Source organism: Pezoporus occidentalis, unplaced genomic scaffold, assembly GCF_034315485.1.
Source record: "Pezoporus occidentalis ecotype Australia unplaced genomic scaffold, CSIRO_AGI_Poc_V1 ctg23, whole genome shotgun sequence".
NCBI classification, from domain to species: domain Eukaryota; kingdom Metazoa; phylum Chordata; class Aves; order Psittaciformes; family Psittacidae; genus Pezoporus; species Pezoporus occidentalis.
Window position 1 is genome coordinate 3,393,751 of NW_026914180.1, and position 20,896 is coordinate 3,414,646.

General features: G+C 42.9%; 1 protein-coding gene across 2 annotated transcripts in view; it reads left to right on the forward strand.

Moving 5' to 3' along the window:
* The window catches only part of GALNT11 (polypeptide N-acetylgalactosaminyltransferase 11), a 34,378-nt gene extending 15,321 nt beyond the window's left edge, over window positions 1–19,057 (forward strand). The window contains exons 6-11 of one of the 2 annotated variants that reach the window (XM_062621452.1): window positions 235–352; window positions 1,743–1,895; window positions 4,273–4,491; window positions 7,047–7,151; window positions 16,384–16,521; window positions 18,278–19,057. In XM_062621452.1, the coding sequence (XP_062477436.1) occupies window positions 235–352; window positions 1,743–1,895; window positions 4,273–4,491; window positions 7,047–7,151; window positions 16,384–16,521; window positions 18,278–18,409 (865 nt within the window). In that variant the 3' untranslated portion in view covers window positions 18,410–19,057. Of the gene's footprint in view, window positions 1–234; window positions 353–1,742; window positions 1,896–4,272; window positions 4,492–7,046; window positions 7,152–7,739; window positions 8,861–16,383; window positions 16,522–18,277 lie in introns of those variants that run through there. The other variant, XM_062621454.1, reaches the window with a different exon arrangement.
* The last annotated feature ends 1,839 nt before the right edge of the window (window positions 19,058–20,896 follow it).

A 20,896-nucleotide genomic window follows, 5' to 3' on the forward strand; every position in this document is an offset into this window, starting at 1 on the left:
ACAAAGAAGTATGGTTGATAGGTATTGGAATAATGAAAAATCTCAAATACCATTTACAGATCTGCTTTCGAATTTTTTTTTTTTTTGAGACTAGAAGTGTGATCTGCAAGATTTAAATTGTATTATGTAGGTGTAAATTTAAGCTTTAGGACTAGCAGGTTCAGCTAAATGACTTCTGTTTTGGTTTTGTTTTTCTCTAAAAGAAAATGAACTTCTTTCAATGTTCCTTTTTAGGTCACCTACTATGGCTGGAGGCCTGTTTGCAATGGATCGTGAGTACTTTAATGAACTTGGGCAGTATGACAGTGGCATGGACATCTGGGGAGGAGAAAATCTGGAAATATCTTTCCGGGTAATCTACCTTTTATGTGCATTGGAGTGTGAAAGTTGGTGTCTGGCTGCTTCTCTTGCCTATGTGCAGCTTCTCTTTCCTATGTACTGTTTCTTTTGTGCTGGAATAGCTATTTGCACACAGAAATTGGCACTTCTCTTCCCAGGAAGGATGCCTTTCAGAACACCATAACTGCTTTAACAATAATCTTCAAGTTAAGCTTTAATGAGAAGATTAAAGAGAATTTTGAGCTCTGTAGTTACATGTTTGTAGGTTTTTCTGTGTTTGGTGGAGCATTTCATAATACCTATAGAGAGTCATGAGAAAAGAGTAATCATGCAAATTTCTGAAAGGAGTTCATAAGCAATGTCTAATGAATTTTATGTCAGTTAAAAAGACATGTGGCTCACAGCAGCGTTGAGAATAAGTAAGCTTATTATCTTTCCTTAGTCATGTATAGGCCTTTTCAGATACTTCAGCCTCCTTTTTGAGAGCCTGGAAATGTAAATTTTTTTTGTAACCAAATTAAAGGCCCTGCAGAGGAGTCAGCTTGGTTGGAAAAATTATGAAAGTCACAATCAGGAGATTTGAAAATGACACTTCATTGGACTTCCTGTTCTTTATCTCATCTTTCCTGTCACTCCACTGAAAGAAAAACAACTTTTTGTGCTCATTGCCATGTTTACCTTTTCAGTTTTTATAAAGTGGATTCATCAACAGGTTTGACAACAGTGCCTGAAAACAATATGCTAGCATAACAGTTATGAAAAGGGATTAAAAGGTGAAGATAACATTAAAACAAACAAACCAAACACAACCCCCAAAACTTGAGAGGAATTTGTCAAATTGGGTCATTAGAGAAATCAAGATTAGAGTTTAAATGTAAGGACTGGCATTTCATAAGTTTGTGACTATTTACTGAATAAAGTCTTTGAAGTTTTGATTATAAAATATAAGTATTAGATCTCTGAGTAGAAGTGCATGGGGTGCAAGGAAATCATTGTTACTGTGTAATGCAGTTTCAATAAAAAGGGCTTTGAGAAATATTTGGAGAGCTTTATAACATCTGGGAGCCCTAGTCTCCCTGGGGGCAGAGTTGTAAAGTTTAGTCTTTATCCAGGAGGAGTTTTAAAAGTGACTTGCTAATGTAAGCTCCTGACACTGGAGAGCATGTTAGCCCAACAAAGGGCCAATGATGATAATTTGCTGGAAGCTGAAGTTTAAAAAGAGATTTGAAAAAAAAATAGAGTGTAAATGATATCTAGATCTGGGGTGCAGTATTAGAAAGCATGACATGTAGGATCTAATCCCATCATAATGTATAAGCCTGCCTAAGTATGAAGAGGGGGAGGAGGTAGTGAGCCTTGTCAGTATGCGTATAATGAGGTATGTTCTGCTTTTGTATGGGCAGATCTGGATGTGTGGTGGTAGACTTCTGATCATCCCCTGCTCCAGGGTTGGACACATTTTCCGGAAAAGGCGTCCCTATGGCTCACCAGGGGGACAGGACACCATGGCTCATAACTCCCTGCGGCTAGCACACGTGTGGATGGATGAATATAAGGTAAGAGACAATTCCAGGCATCCTGGTTTCAGCTGGGATAGAGTTAACTTTCTTCCTAGCAGCTGGTGCAGAGCTGTGTTTCAGCTTTAATCTGAGAGCAATGCTGATAACACACTCATGCTTTAGTTGTTGCTCAGTAGTGCTTACCCTGATCAAGGACTTTTCAGTCTCTTGTGCTCTGCCAGTGAGGAGGGGCACAAGAAGCTGGGAGAAAGCAGAGACAGGACACCTGACCCGAACTAGCCAAAAGGGTATTCCATACCACAGCGCATCATGCCCAGTATAGAAAGTGGGAGGAGTGGGTGAGCAGCTGTGTGGTGTTTGGTTGCCAGTTGGGGTTAAACCACAGCACTAGGTCATGAAATAAGGTTATTAACTGGCTTGTTTTTCAAATGACTGTATTATCATAGTGGGATTTGTTAGCACCTCTAATGGGGTCTTCCTTCTATACTCTGATTTCCTAATGTTAATTTTGCTCTGAATTCCTAAGTTCTGTGGGGTTCTTGTTTGGCTTTTGAGTGCTCAGGTCTCTTCCCTGCTACTTCTCCTGTGCCTTTTTAAATGAAGACAAGTGAGTTCTTGTAAGCTCTGCATTGCTCTGTGTCCAGATCAGTATTCTGTGGGAGCCATATACTGCTATATGCCTTCAGGTAGTTTCCATGTTGGTGAGACGGGGATTTTGTTGGTTGGCTATATGCTTTCTGTTTTAATTAGAAGTTTGATTCTTAGACTGGCTTGCCCTCAAAGATCAATCAGGATTGACTTCTGGATTCAAGGGCGAGTGTATTCCTTCTTTGTCTTCAGATGTTGGTACTGATCTTGAATGTAGGTCAGATTTTTGTGAAGCCCTCATCTCTGATACTTGAGGACATACTGCCATGAGAGACCATAGGATTTGCCATGCGGCTCTTCCTGTGCTCCCTCAATTTCTATACAAGACATATTGTATAAACTTTCTATTCTTTAGAGGTTTATGTTTCAAACCCTGTCATTTATCTTGATGTTCAGTCAGTTTGAGCAGCCTATTAAGGGTCGTTAATTCTCATCTCCATTCTCCATCTCCATAATGTATTGGTAGATCTATCAATTTCTCTTTTATTGTGCCTGGGCTCAGTTGTCTTGTGATTAATGACGGCTTTCTCTGAAGCTTGGAATTGATTCTTTGTAATAATTTCCAGCTAACACTGCTTTGTCCAGCAAGGACTGAAACTGCTGATTCTAGCAGGCTCTTATCACAGATTTATGTCCTGAATGTTTCCAGCTGTTTCTTATCTAATTCTCTGGTAGTTGCCAGATACTGTCATTATGAGAGATCTATGTATGCAAGGCAAGCCTGGAAATACTTCTGTTTTTATAAGCATAATGCAACATTTAGGGCCAATTTAGTTTACTGAAGTGATTGTATGGTGAGTAGTATAAAGATAAGACATGACTTGTTTTGCAGCAGAGCAAAAGTCAGTATTTAATAAATAAAATTGCATAATAGAAGGGAAGCAGCAACATTTTCATAAGTGTCAAAAGCTAAATGTAAAATGAGTAAGTTCAGGTATACAATGGAGATAAATAATGCAGAAAAGGTAGGATACTAACCTTTGAACTTTAACCAGGAAAGAGGCAGTGGGAATATCAGAGCTACTTTTTTGAAGCAGGCCAGTTTGATAGTGATGTCCAGTCTATCTCCAAAATTCCTCAGAGTTGCCCAACAGTCCAATGTAATTAATGCTTCTCCTTTCTCTCCTACTAAAATAGCAGTGATGCTTCAAGCACATCCAAATGCTCAAAGGTCTGGATAAGGACAGATGTGTAATTCATCTTGAGATGATGCTCTATGTCATCTGAATATCAGAGATAGCAGTAGGTAATTGAAAACTGTCAGAGCCACATTGTGCTAAGTAAATTCCAGATGTCTACTAGAGATTAATCCAACAAAATGTTACGGCTCAGTGCCTTGAAAACTGATTTCCAAGTAATATCTAGTAAAAGAGTTCATGTGCAAAACATATTTTCTATCAGCTGTGTAAATCTAGCTGGAAGCAAAGACTCTACAAGGGGATTTTCTTCTAGTTTTGGCAGTACTGTTCACTCCACATTGTACATTCATGAATTCCTGTTTGTCCCCATTGTTTCTTTATTAGAGTTGAACATAATACTTAGCTGGAATTTTAATCTGTCCTTGTCTAAACAGGTACAATTCTAAGTATAATCATAAATTAGAACATGAAAAAATTACACTGTGGAAGTCTTTCTGGAGATGATACAGGTGAAACACTAGCAAAACAAAATGAAACTTTGGGTGTTTTATGAACAGGAAAAGTTGGAAATCAATAACCTGAAAATTCTTCTCCCTTTGTCCCCAACCTGTTCCTCTTCAATACAGGAGCAGTATTTTGCTTTGAGGCCTGAGCTAAGGATGAGGAACTATGGAAATATCACTGACCGTATAGAACTGAGGAAAAGATTGAACTGCAAGTCATTTAAGTGGTATTTAGATAACATCTATCCTGAGATGCAAGTATCTGGACCCAATGCCAAAGCTCCGCAGCCAGTATTTATTAATAGAGCACAGAAACGACCGAAGATAATCCAGCGTGGAAGGGTAAGAGAAATTTTCTCAAAAATACAGAATTCTGTTTTTTCTGTTATTCTGAGATTCTTTCTGACAGACTTGCTCAAATACAAGAAAAAAAGTTTGTTTCCATAGAGCATGGACTTCTAGGTTTGCAATAAGCTGTCTTGAAAAATAACAGGATCTGTGCCTTTATAGAAGGGCAAATGAGTTTCACTCTGATCTGTATCTCAGGTCATCTTTAGACTAGATACTCTTCAGTGAGGTTTCTTACCTCAAAGCTCTGAGTTACGAAGTTTTGATGTCTTCAGAATGTGCTTTCATGACTGTTGGTTCTGAAGATGGATGTGGATAGAGAAATTTGGCCTCAGATATTCATGCTCTGTGATTTATGATAAGAGTACAATGTAATTAGTTTCCAAACTCATTGCTTTTACTGGATAATTTTCTGCAAAGATGAACATTTGCATTTGAGACTGATGCTGGCATTTCTAGTCTTGACTTTTAGATAATGAGTTTTGCTCCTTTTTTCTTCAAAGTGGAAGAGAGAAATTTTTATGTGTATTCATGAGGGAAATCATGATTAAATTCATTAAATTAGCGCTGACACCTATGTTTTTGGGTGTGTATGCAGACAAAGGCAACATACAGTTGCATCTGTTCTCTTCAGGGCCAGATTCATCCGACACATCCTTTTTATGCTTCCTGAAAATAATGGATAACTTCAAACCTAAGACAACTTTTTCAAGGTCATCACTTTCAGAGAGACCTTTGAATACACCATTTAAAGTGTAGGTAGATTATGGCTAGCAGATTCCCTTCTAGCTCAATAATTGGAAGCATTAAATAGTGATGTAGCCCTCTCCACAAGGTAAGACAGGCTGCAGTAGCTGTTGACAGTCCTCAAAGCAGATTTAGGCTGGAGGACCTATTGACATTGTTAGATTTTTTTGATTGAAAGCAGGGATCTGAGAATCCACAATTTGTGTAGTATTTTTGTAATAGGATCCCAGCCAAGCAGTAAAGTTATTTATTAGGGCAAATGAGTAGTTTACCTGAATAAAGCTGATATAATGGGCTGATTCCCCTGGTTGTTGAATGCTGTTATTCCCCATGGCAGACTTTTAATAGCTTTCTGCTTTCATTCAGGCAGAAGTTTAACTATGGAATTGCTGACATGGGGGATGCTACTTGAGGGCTCTGAATCCCTCAACAACACTTAAAGGGAAATCTTCCTAGCATTAATTTCCCATGGTTTTATGTGGAAAAAAAGCTTTGTGTACCCTTTAAGAAGGGGGGAGAAGACACAGAAAAATGGAGTTCCTTGGCTTGGTTGTCTGGGTTTCAAGAATTATACCCGGCATTGTATAAGAGTCAGCTTTGGCTCTGATGATTGTATAAACTATTTCCAGATGCCTACAAGGAACAGAACGATCAGCCAATGTCACCATTGCATGCCAGACTCTTTAGGATTTGGGATGAGTCACTCCAAGTCTCAGCTTATTTTCAAAAACTAATTGGGCCAGAGATGAGTGCTGGTTTGACAGCTGTGAAGAGCTGTAATGATCAAAAACTGTGACAGATTTTAGCAGTGTTATCAAATGCTGATCATTATGGCCAATAAAAACAAGGACAAAAATCATATAAAGCTCATGTAGCTTTATGGTTTGAAAGCCTTCTGTTGAGTGAGGAATGATGAAAATGAGATCTGTCCTAGATGTCTCTGGGGTGTGAGGAAATGTTACTTAGAAGCTTTTGTATAATTTGTTTCAGATGTGTGTATGGAATAGAAGCAACATGGTGCGCTTGAGGAGGTGGCTGATGTGCCTTGGGACAGCTATTTCCAGAAATGGAGTTTAGTGAGGAATATTGTTCAGTATTTGTACTCTCAAATTTATATACCAGCATGTGGTGGAGCAGTTCTTTCTTTTCATTACTGGAAGTGGCTTTTGATTTCTAGAAATCGGGAGAATCAGTTGAAATTCCAAGACAGCTATGTATGTCTTCATAATAAAATGCAGCCAGCTAATGCATCAGCCTGGTCTTGAGTTCAGCACAGCAAATTATTTTTTCCCTTTATATTCAGTTCCATATTGGAATTAATTATTTTTAATGTGGATGCCAGATCTGGGGCTCTGCCATCTCCCACACATGCGCACACCCATTGACTGTCAAATGCACTCCCGTGCACTTTGTATTTAGGTAATTCCGTCTCCTTTCTCAAAGAGATGGTAGTGTTTCATGAAGAGAGGCCTTAGGAGGAGACTTCTATTTAAACTAAACCATAGTAAAATGTAGCTTATACAGTACAGTTGATATTCCTCAGCTAATGAGTATTTGGTACCTGTGACTTTCATGGAGAGTGGAGAGGGGAAAGAAATTTGTCGAGAGTATGACCAGCATGTGCTGAGCACTTGTACCATAGAGAGAGAAATCTTGATGTAATTGTGAGTTGGTTTTGGTTTTTGGTGGGGATTTTTTGTGAGCACACTAACTTCTAGGGCTTCCAAAGCATTACCATATGTTCCTTTTGGTTTGTGACATTATTTGTTTACTGCATCCGTCAAACTGTTTTCCTTTCATAGCTGTATCACCTTCAAACCAACAAATGCCTGGTCGCGCAGGGCCACCCAAGTCAGAAAGGAGGCCTGGTAGTGGTTCGGGAATGTGACTACAACGATCAAAACCAGGTATGAGATTCCTGATTGTACTGAATAGTGACTCACATCTTGAAAATTGCTAATACGTTTTCCTGTTGACAAAATGCCTTAGTACAACATCTTATCAGCAGGCAGGCTAATGCCAGAGTATCATTCAAACAGCAAGGCTGGCCGAGGAGTCTGTGGAGCTTACTGTTCTGTACCCTACTAAGGCTGAGTGTTGGATATTATAATCTCTTTATAGCATGAATCTCAGTATGTGGCTGAGACTGTCCTTAAGTGGCTTCCGACAGGATCATAATCCACTGATTAACACTTCAGAATTCGTAGAAACTCTTCAGTCAGTTCCTCATACTGGGATTCAAGGCAGCCTTTTCCTGGCTTGCTGTTCTTTGTGTATTGTACAACTAGTCCTATGCTGCTGGATTGGCTGTAGTTTGGGGTGAATTAATGATATGTTATCATCATTAAATAGAAGGAAATCTAAGGAATTTAGAAAATTCTTTGGCTTCCGGTGAATTGCTGATCTGGGGATTAATTGGGGATGGATGTGAAAATTCTAATGAGAGTTTTTGTATTACTATATAAAGCCTTTGGTATTCCACCTCTATTCTTCAGGCAACAGAAGTTCTGGAGCTCGATAAACAGTCTCCAGGGTAGAAAGATCTTCACCTAATGCCATAAAGCTTTTACCTAGCTAAGAACTATATTGGGAACGTTATGATTTAGGAGCCTATGGGACCCAGGTTTAAAAGCTATATCATATCTAAAGAGGAAAGTAATCAAAGACACAAAATAAATGGAGTATGGGATATAATGCAGCATAGTAGCTTTACCAAAGGTAGGTTGTGCTAGACTAATTAGGTACTTTATGAAATGGGCAGTAGTTTTCAGGGTATGGAAAGGGCAGCAGTAGAAGCAGGATGCTTTATGATAGTCCCAAACAAGAAGTTGTGTGCTTTATCAACTCATGGGACTTTCTGCCTCCTATCTGTGGCCTCACCAGTTGAATGTGACAGAAGGAGATGGCATGAGGGGTGTTAGCCGGTGTCTGGGTAAGTGTGATTGGCACTAGACACATGGTCTCCAATTGTCACTTAAGCAGGATGAAGCAATACATCCCTTCGCTTTGCCTCTGGAATACTGAGTAATCATTGTTATGACCAAATTTTAGGTCCTTGTGTTAAAGGTGGATGAATTTAAGTTGGAATGGGAATGAGTTTTCCTATGTGATCTCTTCCATTAGCTGGAAGAAAGACAGCAAGTCTTGTAAATGTACAGACTGTGTAAATGTAATAGTAACTGATTGGCACCAGTGACTCTACATTTGCAGTGCCAAAGGTGCTGTGCTGCTTTCTGAGCCATTCAGTCTGTGAAGAGTGAGAGAGCAAAAATAACTGCCTGTGGATGATGTCCACAGTAAGAACAGATGGATCCTCATAGTTACTGTTTCCCTCCTCCTTCCTGCCATATTTTAATAGTCAACTGCACGTGGCTGGAGGAGAAAGTCTGTTGTTTTTCCTTATCAAAACCTTTTTCTGTTTCTCTTTCCTTCTGGAAACAGAAACTTCAGTTAGCCTTTTGGTATTGGGAAAGACAACTTAGTGCTCGGATTGTTGCTCTTTGGCTTCTTTACGCATGACTTTAGTTTATTAGTGGTAAATTAAGCAATTAGTTCTCATAAAAAAAAACCTGGCTGTACTGTCTTCTTTCACAGCAGTTTTGTTCTCCAACCAAGTATGTTATCCAGCACTATGGTTTTATGCCACTAGACTTATTTTGTTCTAATAAATCCCAAGAGTGCATTCAGCCAGCTTGCTTTCATATCCTCTTGAACAGTCTTGCTATAGTTACATGGGAACAATGTAGAGAAAGACAACACTTATTTAACAGCTTCAGTTTATAAAAATAACAAGAAACTTTCTGAGTATTGAAGGCTTTTATCTGTTGTTTGTGGTAACACTCAACCCATTGGGATTTTCAGCTGATTTTTGCTCTAGAACCATCTGTTTTATGCCTTTGTCCTAATAAGAAAGCTCGTGTTGGGTCTGGTGAAATGCAAGTACCTAGCTACCCCGTTCTCTTACGGCCACTGGCATCAAGTTAAGTGCGTGTTGCTTAATACACAGCACAGAGAGTTACTCTGGAAGATGACAATCTGTACTTTGTGAGCAGTATTTTTGTGATGATTTAATGTTTTTTACTGAGCCAAAGATGGCATTTCTGTAGGATTTTGCCTTTTCAGGAGTGTGTGGTTGTATTTTGACCTCCTGTAAGCTTTTGGCATCCTGTGGCAGCTTTCTGTGAAAATAATTTGATGTCACTTGAGCCTGATTTCATTTGATGACAGTGAATTTCTCTGAGGTACAGGAGTAAGTTATCACTGCTTATCTCTTTCCAAGCTGCTTTTGCTCTGGAATAGGTAACACCCTCCCTTGGAAAATACATATTGAAGGAGCAAGTTGCAGTCTACCTGGGAAAACTGCGAAGAACTGGGAAGACAAAATGGGGCTCCCTTAAAACTCATTGATTGCAGTTCTTTTGGTTGGAAAATAATCTTCTGTGTAATCTCTTAACTGGAAAATAACCCTTTGTGCAATATAGATGGTTCATGCATGTGAGAGCTGATGCTGAGAGGTGGGTGTGTGAGGAAACCAGGCTCACTGAAGTCATGCGATTGGCCTCCCAAGCAGATCTGTTTTGCCTTTAGTTAATGTTTGCTATGTTTTCTATAGCCTTCATGGCTGCTAAGAGGTTTCAAATTCTCACTTCTCAATTTAAAAGAAGTAACAGCTGTTATATAACTGTGTTGCATCACCATTATGGGTAATGCTTTCAGTTGAAGTTGACTTAGATGATCATCATTAAGTGAAGTTAAAAATTACCCAAGCACATCAAACTATCCTGTTTTCTAGGACTTGACATGACAGTGACATTCAGTTTGTCTTTTTGCTATAGGAATTAGGGAATTAGCAATTAAGGAAATGGTTCTCACAAAGGTAGTGCATCTAGAAAATACTTCTAAAATGTTCATCCTTAAATTAGAATGAAAACCAGGACATTTTCTTGTGAAAAATAATCTGGGGCTAATACTGGTGACTGAACACATTTAGGAATAGGTGATGAAGGTTTTGTAGTTAGAAATAACACAAGTAGAGGAGGTGAACAGGGTCTTATAGGACGAAGGTGAGTGCAGAGACATCTAACATAACTCAAGAAGGAGAAAAATTGATTGTGAATTTTGCAAGCAGAAGACTAACATGGAATGAGAAGCTTTGTAGTTGGAAGAGTGGTCATGTGAAGAAATTGCCACTATTGCCAAAGGAAACACTCTCCTGAACTTCATTTGTGTGTCTGACCTCTTTCTGGAAACCAAACTGAGACTGTGCACAACTTAGTGCATGTGACGAAAGCTTTGGTGTTGAAGGATGATTGAAAAATACTTTAGTGTATTAGAGGATCATCATGAAAGACTGAAGATGTCTGAAAAGTGGAACTAACAAGCTATGGTGTAGCTTCTGCCCAACACCATCATGCCAAGGTTAATCAGGTGGTGATTAGGGGACAAAGGTTCTGAAGCAGGCCTTGGGCTAGATCCTGCCCTAAAGGAGGAGGAGGAAATGTAGTTACTGACAGGCTTGGAAGAGAAGCATTAAAAAACACTAAAAAGGAAGATTTTGGAATGAAGCACAGTGGCGAACACAGGGCTAACTAGTGGGAGTGTTTGTGATCTAACAGCTAAAAAAAGATTGGGTTTGTCATGTAGCTAGTGTGTGCCTACCTTCCCTCTGATCTAAATGTTAAAGCCAAGTTCCTTGTCCAAAACATTTCGTCAAGTCCACGAAATAATGTGGGTTTTTTCAACTGTTTGTTTTCAAATACACTAGGTTGACCCTTAAACTTTACTTTCTGTGTTGTTATAACCTCTCCTTTGTATGTTTACTTCCATTCAATAATTTAACTTTTCTCTTACTTAGCAATATATTGAGTTTTAAAAATGTGGCTTGCCATTCCAGCTGGGGATGGTACTGAAGTGTCTAAGCAAGGGCATCTGTGCTCTGGGCCTTTAAGAGATAACTGATTTGAACAGGGAATTCCAGAAAAGCTCTGCTAACGTTCTTTCAGCACTTCATAAATGTAAGAATGTGTACTTCACAGACTGTTCAAGAGTCTGTCTGGAAGGATGTGCTCACACGCGCAGTTCTTCTGCGAGATCTTTCTCCTTAGACCTCTAGATCATGGCTGTTAGTTCACTTTTCTGATACAACTCAATGAGTGTGAGGACACCCAAGTAAGTTTGCTTGTTGCTTTTCCATGAACTACTGAAGGAACACAGTTCTTTGGTCCCTCTAACAATTATGAAACATCATCAACACACTAAACTGACGCAGAAGCATGTATCTGCTTTGCAACAGCCTTCAGGGGGACATTGGGTTTTCAGGGTAGCAATGGCTTAAAATAATGATTACAGACCACCAAACTTTGTGGTTTCTGATGATTTTCACAAGTCACTTGGTGCTTTGATGTCATCATTATCCATAATAACAAGAGCTGAAGTATATATATAAATAGTTGGGATGATGCAAATTGCTAGGCACATCTCTTCCACAGTGCTGAGGCAGCTTTTTTGTGCTCTTAAGCTGAATTTTTCTCTTTTAGAAACTGCCTGACAGAACAATACAGTTGTGCCAATCCAAGCAACAGATTGTAACTGATGAAAGTACTGGAATGCTTCTCCTGTCGGCATGGTTCACGGCAGGGATTTTCTCTCACACAAAGGGCTGTTTCAGTAGTGGTTATTGTCTTGTATTTACTGAGAATTTTCAGTGCATTCCTCTAGTGCTAATGTAATTTGCAGACCAAATGGGGGTGTATATCCACACAGCTTTGCCAGTTGGCCAGCCATGCCTTTTGCTACACTCCACTGCACTCTGAAAGCCAAAGGGCAGGCTGATGCTTCCTGCTTTATTTCATGTAATTTGAAATGTTTATTCTCTAGGAACAGTGAGCTTCCCTTTTCTACCTACTACAGAGCCTTTGATTTACTGTTTTTCCCTTGGTTGGGTGATAGGTTTTGTTTTAACACAGTTGTCTGTTTTGACAGTGGACTCAATTCTTTAATGGGTACCTCTGTTTTTTCCAGAGGAAATGGTGATATGTGCCGCCCTTCTGGATGATGAGGCACCATTTGAGCCCTTTCCTCACTTGAATTTCCTCTGAAGTACCTCAGCGAGCTGTTACCTGTTTACATTAAGTAATCTCACTGTAGGAATAATACCATGTTTCACCAGGGGAAAAAAAAAAAGAACTTCAGTAACACAGCCCCGTATCTCTTTGTGATAAAAAACAATCCCGGGGGATCACTGGGATATATTGGTTTATGGAGGGAGTGAAGAGCATGCCTCCTTTATCAACAGTGGCAACCTGAAACCAGTCAGGAAATCCAAATGTTGATAAAAGGAGAGAGCTAAAATCTCCCCTATCCAGTCTTCAGCAATGTCACACTGCTGTCCTTGCAAGGAGTTGAGCTGTAGTCCTCACTGAAACTCCTCATTAACTGTGTATGAGGAGAAACTGTTCCTACCTGCTTGTTTGTACATAGATAAGATTAATGAAGTCATCAGTCAGTCCTGGTGCAGGCTGGGTGATTTGTTGCTGTCCTATTGGGGTGAAGGATAATCCTGAAGGTACTAGAAGCCCTAGGAAACCTCAGTCTTCAATCTGTAAATAGTTTGAACTGCTTTTTGAAGGGCCTAAATTCAAAATCCAGTTCTTCCTAAGCTACACCTGCATTAAAAAAATACTTATGCTAACAGAGTTTGTATCTCCTCCTATTTATTTTTGGCCGTGAAACCTTCTCTGGCACATGTTATGCATCTCTTTGAGGTGACTGGAAGGATACCTGCACTGGCTGTGTTCTAGAAATAAGGATGCTTACCCCAGATCTGTGGGTCCCATTTCTGCTGTGGGAAAGTTGCTGTGGTCTGGGTGACTTAAGCACAAGCAGGACCTCTGTGCCCCTGTGACCAATGGTGATGGCAGTGACTGATGGGTGGGAGGCTTGGGCAGGCATCTGAGCGCTACCACGTCTGAACTGCTTTGCCTGGGGGAAGACCTCTAAGTGCTCTGGGGACGTGTAGGATCTTGGCAGGGTCAGCCAGCAGCTGAATGGGCCACTGCACTCTGATATTGAAGGGGTCCTTTGGCACCTTTCCACCGCCAACAGGGTAAGATTTCCCTCTTATCCTGCTGCCTGTGTTAACAGGCAGGGAGAAGAGAGCTGCTGGAAAGAGACCAATCCTGCAGCATTCATCAAATTAAGTAATTTATTTAACCCCAAACTTCTTCAATTTCATTATGGAGAGAGGTTTTTCCATAACATCTGCTATTTAGGTAATTTGAAAACAGAAACAATTCACTGTATTCTACTTGCATCCCAGTGTTTTTCTTTGGCTCCAGTGAAAACAGTGATTTTCCTTATGCTTGTGGAGCAGATCAGTCATTACCATGCGTCTGTTGGGGACAGCAGTTAAAGGTGCCGGTTTTCTGTGTGGTGGGAGCTGGGCATAATTCCATTTTCAGAAGCTGAAATCTGACAGGGATGCTCTCCCGGGTGTTAGGAAGTGGATGCAGAATGAAAATTTCTGCACCTCGTCTGTTCCCTTTTTGTTTTAAATACAATTAATATTTAAAATGGCATTTATTGTAGAACACACACAGGAGGATAAAATAAGACACCCCCCAGAACTGATGTATAAATCCTAGGCAGGCACCTTTTTCATTATGGACTTTCAATGGTGTATTGGCTGCCAGGAGATGTTGCCTTCCTATACCCTGGGTTGTTACAGCCTGCCACGAGCAATGACAAGAGCTAAACATCATCCTTCCGCTCTTCAGCAGCAAAGCAGTTAATGAATTTTGGAGTATGCAAAAGCTTGCAGTTATATAACAAAACACCCCTGTGGGGTAGCTTTGCTTTCCTTATGCTTCAATCTGTTAATATCTGCAACTTCATATCGATACTCTAATCTGAATTTAGAGCCCTGACGTGTCCAGATTTGGGCCTTTTTCCCCTCTTACATTGTTTTCTACACCGAACACATCATTCGTTTGACCTTAATTTTGGCTGTCTGGTTGAAGTCTTTCTGCAGAAGTATCACACTGGATTTTTCACCAGTGTTCTGTGTTGCCATTCCTGAGCTTTTGATTAAAGGTCTGGTCCCTGTGTCACTGCAGTCTTTAATTCTTACTTAAGAGTTTCATCTCTTGTTTGGGGATTTGGGTCCATCATTCTTCATTTAATAGTAATAATAATAAAACTTCTGGCAAGTCTTGTTATTTCTCCATTCTCTCCTCCTCTTCACTCTTGCCATGCTTTCTTTCTCATGACAGGGTTTAAGCAGAAAAAGTATGTTAGAAGGCACAACAATGCCTGAGGTTAGGGCAAATTTTGGTGTGATACTTGCACTTCCTCAGAGGAGGCCTTCACTGAGTTACAACAGGCACTGTCCTAATGAGCTGTATGCTTTTCAGTTGTGCAGTCCAGCTGAGGCGATGTCCTGAATCACAGCTCCCTCCAGAAGGCTGGGCTCAGTTTCATCAGATAAAATCTAATAAAAATCAGAACTTGGTTTATTTGCTTCACTTTTCTGCCTGGAATTTGATATTCTACACTCTCAGTGTGAAACTCATGCTGATTTAGTGAGGGTTGACAATCACAGAGTGGGCATTGGTTACTGTTGCTCTGAGCTGTGTGAGATCACAACAGGGCTGCAGGAAGATTTCACCAGAACAACTGAGCGTGCCTGTAGGTACAGGTACCTCTGGTACAGTTATGAGGGGCTCAGTTCCCTCTTACTCCCAGGGCAGGTAGCTGGGGGAAGGGAGTTGATGCTGGCAAGTGAGGCAGATGAGCAGGGATGCTGTTGGTGCACACCATCCCAGTGTTGGGTCTGGGAATGGCAGCAGAGTGAGAGCGCTTGCTTGACATCCAGGTGCTGTGTGAATGCAGGCTCCCCCAGGGCATTCAGTTGTTTGGTGTTAGCCAGCTGGTGTCAGTGCCTTCCCTGCACTGCAGTTACAGTTTTGAATGCTCTATTCTCCGTTTCCCTGCCGCTGTGTAATCCAGAGTATTTTGAGGTGCACACACTGAAGTTCTGTGTTTCTTTGCTTTCTGGCACAGGGATCAGAATCTTCTGTTGGTTACAAGACCTCCAGGTCCTCCACCTCACTGGTCTTGGCCCAGGTCTTTGCAGAGCTGAGGGCACTGAGGGAGGAGCAGCAGCTCCTGCAGTCAGACCCCGCTGATTGTCCAGCTTCCCTAAGCCTTCAGCTGTGCCAGATGTGCCTTGCTCCAAAGCAAGGTTTAGGCAGTGTAGTGGTTTAAACCCAGTCAGGCAGCTCGTTCACTCACCCCCCCCCCCTTCTTGCCCTCCCCCTACTCCTGGGGGGACGGAGAGGAGAATCGAAAAGAATGCAACTCCCATGGGTTGAGATAAGAACAGTTTAGTAACTAAGGTATAACACAAATCACTACTGCTACCACCAATAATAATAATGATAAAGGAAATAACAAGGGAAGAGAATACAACATCTCACCACCAGCAGACTGATAACTCGCCGCCCCCCCCCGCCTGACCAAGCACTGACCGATACCTCCTCCAGCCCCGTAGTCCCCCAGCCCCTCTGGGTAACCCCCAGTTACCTCCTGGGCATGGCCCTCTTTGGTCAGTTTGGGTCAGGTGTCCTGTCTCTGCTTCTCCTGGCTTCCCCTCCTCCCCGGCAGAGCATGAGGCTCACAAAGTCCTTGGCCAAACCAAAACATAATTGCTATCAGCACTGTTCCCAGGCCAAAAGTCAAAACCACAGCACTGCACCAGCTACCAGAAAGGAGAAAAATGACTGCTACTGCTGAACCCAGGACAGGCAGCCAGCTGACTGCTTCCTGTCATATTATCCTGTTTAGCTGCCTGCACAAGGGGAACACGTGGGGGTTGCTGAAGTTTAACAGTGGTAGTTACAGGGCAGAATCACAGTTGGTCCTTTTAGTGCCTATGCATGGGGTAACGCTCTGTGATGCTGGGAAGGCAATAGAGCATTGCAGCTGCATTTCAGTTGCTGGAAAAGAGGCAGTGAGTATTGAGTGTTGCAAGGCACATCTCTGACGTGCAGATACTAAAGCACCTCCTTTATAGCTGAACAAAAGATGCAAGGCACCTGCCCTGAAACACTGGCATAAATGTATTTCTATTTTCTCTTTCAGGTCTGGATTTACAATGAGGATCATGAGCTGATCTTAAATAATCTCCTTTGCTTGGACGTTTCGGAAACTCGCTCATCCGATCCACCTCGTCTCATGAAATGCCATGGCTCTGGTGGCTCACAGCAGTGGACATTTGGGGTAAGTGGAGTATGGCTGGCACAGAGCACGCTGCTTGTAACTGATCATGGAATCACAAAATCATTTAGATTAGAAAAGACCTTTTAGATCATTGAGTCCAACCATTAACCTAGCACTGCCAATTCCACCATTAAACCGTGTCACTGAGTGCCACTTGTATACACCCTTTAAATGGTGACTCAGCTCCTTCCCTGGGCAGCCCGTTCCAGTGCTTGACAGCCCTTTCAGTGAAGAAATTTTTCCTAATATCCAACCTAAACTTCCCCTGGTGCCACTTGAAGCCATTTCCTCTTGTCCTATCTCTTGTTACTTGGGAGAAGAGACCATCCACCTCCTCGCTCCATCCTCCTTTCAGGTAGTTGTAGAGAGTGATCCCTTAAGCCTCCTTTTCTCCAGGCTAACCCACCCCAGTTCCCTCAGCTGCTCCTCATCAGACTTGTGCTCTGGGCCCTTCATGACAATAGCACTAACAGGACAGCAGATTCAAGTTTAATTATGACTAAACCTCAGATGTACCAAGTCAATTGTATTGTACTAGGCCCAGCCCACAATCTAAGCAGCCTGTACCAAAGCTGCATGGGTTGTGGTGGCCACATTTCCTAATAAGACTGCTGAGCTCTGGGTCATGCAGCCCCTTTGCAACTTGGGAATGTGTCTGCAGCTCCATTTAGCCTTCTTTCTGCTTGTCACAGCCACCCACTGTGGCTCACAGGGATGTACCAGAGACACCAAAACCCACTCCACAGCTCTTTGTCGTGTTGTGTTTGCAGGACTGGGAGACAGGAGGGTCCTTGTGGTGATTTCTGCTTCATGTTGGAAGAAGCACAGGGCAGAGAGGAGTATTGAGAGAGGAGGTTTCCTGCAGTTGCTTCTGCCCTATAATTACATCTTATTAGTTTAATCATTTAGAGCTGGTGCTGCATGTGCATGAAATTTGGCTCCTGGTTTTAACTCAGAGGTTGTTCCCCGCATGCCCTAAGCATAGCAGTGAGTGTAGAACAGACATTGCTGAACAAAGAGAAGGAAGGGCACTGCCCAAACTACCTGTTGCACTTCTAGGCCAGCTCTGCATAAACTGTCGTGGGTTCATACCTCGCTGCTCATTGGCAGCATAAGTTCCTATGTGGAGTCAAATAAGGAAGGCTGTTGCAGTCCAGGATGGTTTGGACATAGAGAGGCAGGTACTGCATGAGCCCAGGGTTGTGTGTGTCTGGTGTTTGCCCCAGCAGTGCCACAGCTACAAATGGTGGTGGCAGTGGTGAGTTGAAAGAGTCTGCTGCTGGTAAGAGATTACTCAGAGTGTGTCAGCTTGAGTTAGCAGACAAGACTGGCTATTGAAATTCAGTGCAGGTAACTGTTAGGTGATGCTTGTGATGGTGGTGTGTGACTCCTTGGCAGAGAAAGGCCAGCTGTGCACTGCCAGTTACAGCACAGGACCCGGAGATAGAGGTATTCTGGAGTGCTGTGATATCCTTGCTATGTTCTTCATTGGACATCTGCTTGTGTCCGTAAGTACTGATGCTGACCTGCATGTGACTCTCTTGCGTATCAGCTCCCTCCATGCAGGAGAGCAGGAGGTTGCTACCCATGGGCACTGCTGGGGTGGTTATGGGGTATGTCAGGGAGGCTGCAGAAAGGCTCATCTGTCAGGAAGGAGCACTCCCTCCCACTAAGCATCCCTTTCAGCTTCAGTTCAATGATGAGTAGAGCAGAAGTTTTAATAACTAAATCCCATCTGTCTGCTTGTCTCTGCTAGAAAAACAACCGCCTCTACCAGGTCTCCGTGGGGCAGTGCATGAAGGTGGTGGATCCACTTAGCCACAAAGGGTACGTGACTATGGCCATCTGTGATGGGTCCCTTCCGCAGCAGTGGCACTTTGAAAGCTGAGGCAGCGACGATGTGGTTGGGAAGAGTTAAGCCAAGACCCCGGTTCCCCTTCGGCAGTGATGCTCGGCCATTCTGGAGGGCTTTGGGAGGAGGAGCTGCACCCAGCACAGCCGCTGCGGCGGCCCCACAGGAACACTCTGCTGCGAAGAGCAGTGTGCAGGAGAAGGTCTGGATGGTCCCTGGCAGCTGGAGCAGCAGCAGCAGCAGAGTACCACGTAGAAGTGCAATTTATCAGCGGTTCCTTGGATTATCCTGGATTATTGAACTGTTATTCAGTAAGAGAAATTATTAGAGCAATGTCATTTAAATGGTGAGATTTTAGCTTTGTGGAGCTTTTAAATGCCAACGACAGAAAGGAGTATTTCATGCGCAGTATCTCATTAATTCACGTTTTTAGTATGGTTTTACTGGCCAAGTTATTTTGCTTTGTCTGGAAAATGTTTTTCTTCCCTTTTATCTTCTGATAATTGTCATTTGTAATATTTAAATTTAGTTCCTTTAATTTGCAGTTTTAGGACATTTCATGTAGTTTAAACCCGTAGCTGTCATTCGTCACCTCCTATTTAAAAGAAAGTAACTATTACAAAGTCTATTTTGATGAGTCATGACAGTAGCTGCATTTAAAATAAAGCATCATTTTTTTATTAAGCTGTACGGCCTTACTCTCTGTAGCTCTTGGACCAGAAAGCACCGATTTAAGAGACTGATGTTTTCACTCTCTTTTCTTCTCAGCTGGCTCCTTCTCCCTCTGTCCCATCTTGGAAGCTTTGATGATGATTTATCTCTTTGTTTTTCTTTCTACTTCCCTGTTTCCCTTCCCCAGTTCATTTATTTCACTCCTTACCTTTCTTTGACTTCCTGCCTCAGCCCCGGATGCTCCTTCAGGGCCTGGAAGCTGCTGCAGAAGGGAAGAGCTGTTCTTACCCAGCGTATTTTTTCCTATCGATGCTGGCCTGGTTTATCCTGCCAGACTGAGCTGCTTTCTCGCAGAAGCCATCCTGGTGTTCAGCCGCTGCCAGTGCCACGACAGCCTCACCCTTTTGCTTGAGCAGCAGAAGCACTTTCCAGCTGCACAGCTACTCCAGCATCTGGTTCCTGATGTTTTGGGCAGCATGAGGCAAGCAATGGTAACATTGGAGTGGTTACAGAGCCACGTCTTCCTGCAGAGAGGTGCGATTCTCGTGTGACAGATGGTGCTTGGTCCTTCAGCTCCTGCCAGGGCTGTCATCTGTGAGGAGGGCAGGTAGGAGCCGTCCCTCCTGCCACTGCACTGGTCCATCAATGCTGGAAGCAGGGAGCAACCAGGTAGGCTGGGTTTAATGGTAAACCAGAACAATAGGCTGAAGTGGAGGTTCTTCCACATAAAGCATTACAGTGGGAATAATTTGGTTAGGCACTAGTTGAGTTCTTTCCTACCACGAGTCTCTTAAACAACCCTGGCCCCTTCCAGCAGCTGTGCCTCATCTGGGCCTTGTGCTGTGCCTGGCTGTGTCCGGTGGCCCTTGGAGGGGCACCCAGAGTCTTCAAATTGCTGTTGCAGGGCAGTGTGGGGCTGGAATGGACTTCCTGGGTGTTGGCTCACAGTGGCCTCCAGTTCAGCACTTCCAGGGCAGTGTAAAACCAGGTGGCACAGTGTGCTGACAGCTCAGGAGCAGGGCTGTGCTTCCTGTCCTTAACCAGTACCTGCTTCCTCAGGCTATGCCTGGGGTGGTTGCTCTGCCTGGAATCAATTCCAGCCCTTGGTGGTGGTGAAAGGACGGGCTGCAGCTTCCGAAACACCCGATTAACCCTGGCTGCTTCTGCAAGTCAGTGTGAGGCAGTCACTGGTGCTGGAGGGCTGCTCCCAGCTGTGCCAGCCTCTCTGGAAGGTGTGACATGGCTTTTGGTTGTCAGACTGTTTGGGCAGCAGCCTTGCTCTGCCTTGTTTGGCATGGCCTTTATGTTGTCCTTTAAAAAATGATGTAAAGTCAACAGCCAAACACCTCCTCAAAGAGGCAGAGCAGAAGCTTTGGCTTTGTTTATGGCCCGAGTCTGTTGCCACTGAGAATTTTTGATGGGAACTTTTGGTCCTGGCGAGGGAAGTTGGAGGCTGGTGTGTTGGAGGCTGTCAAAATTGGCGCAGTACATGTGGGCTTGAAGCATGCAGCAACAGACACAAATACAGAATTGGTGAACTTAGCTGCAGATGAACAGATAAATATCCTACCTCATTCTTGTCTATGTAACACACCTTGATCGTCTGAAAATTGGCACTACCCATGTCTGCAGCACTGCAAATGCTGCAGCCAGACTCTTTGGGGCTCAGCTGAGCCCTCCCAGCTGCTGCTGTGCCTGCCCTGGGGTGCCAGTTTCCAGGAGCAGACTGAGGCGATGATGGTGGTTTGGATGATGGTAGTTTCTGCAGTGAGTGGGTGTAGCCACAGCTGTGTCTGTTCAGTGCTGCAGCTGCACAGCCAGGTCATCGCACACAGAATGTGTACAAGGGAG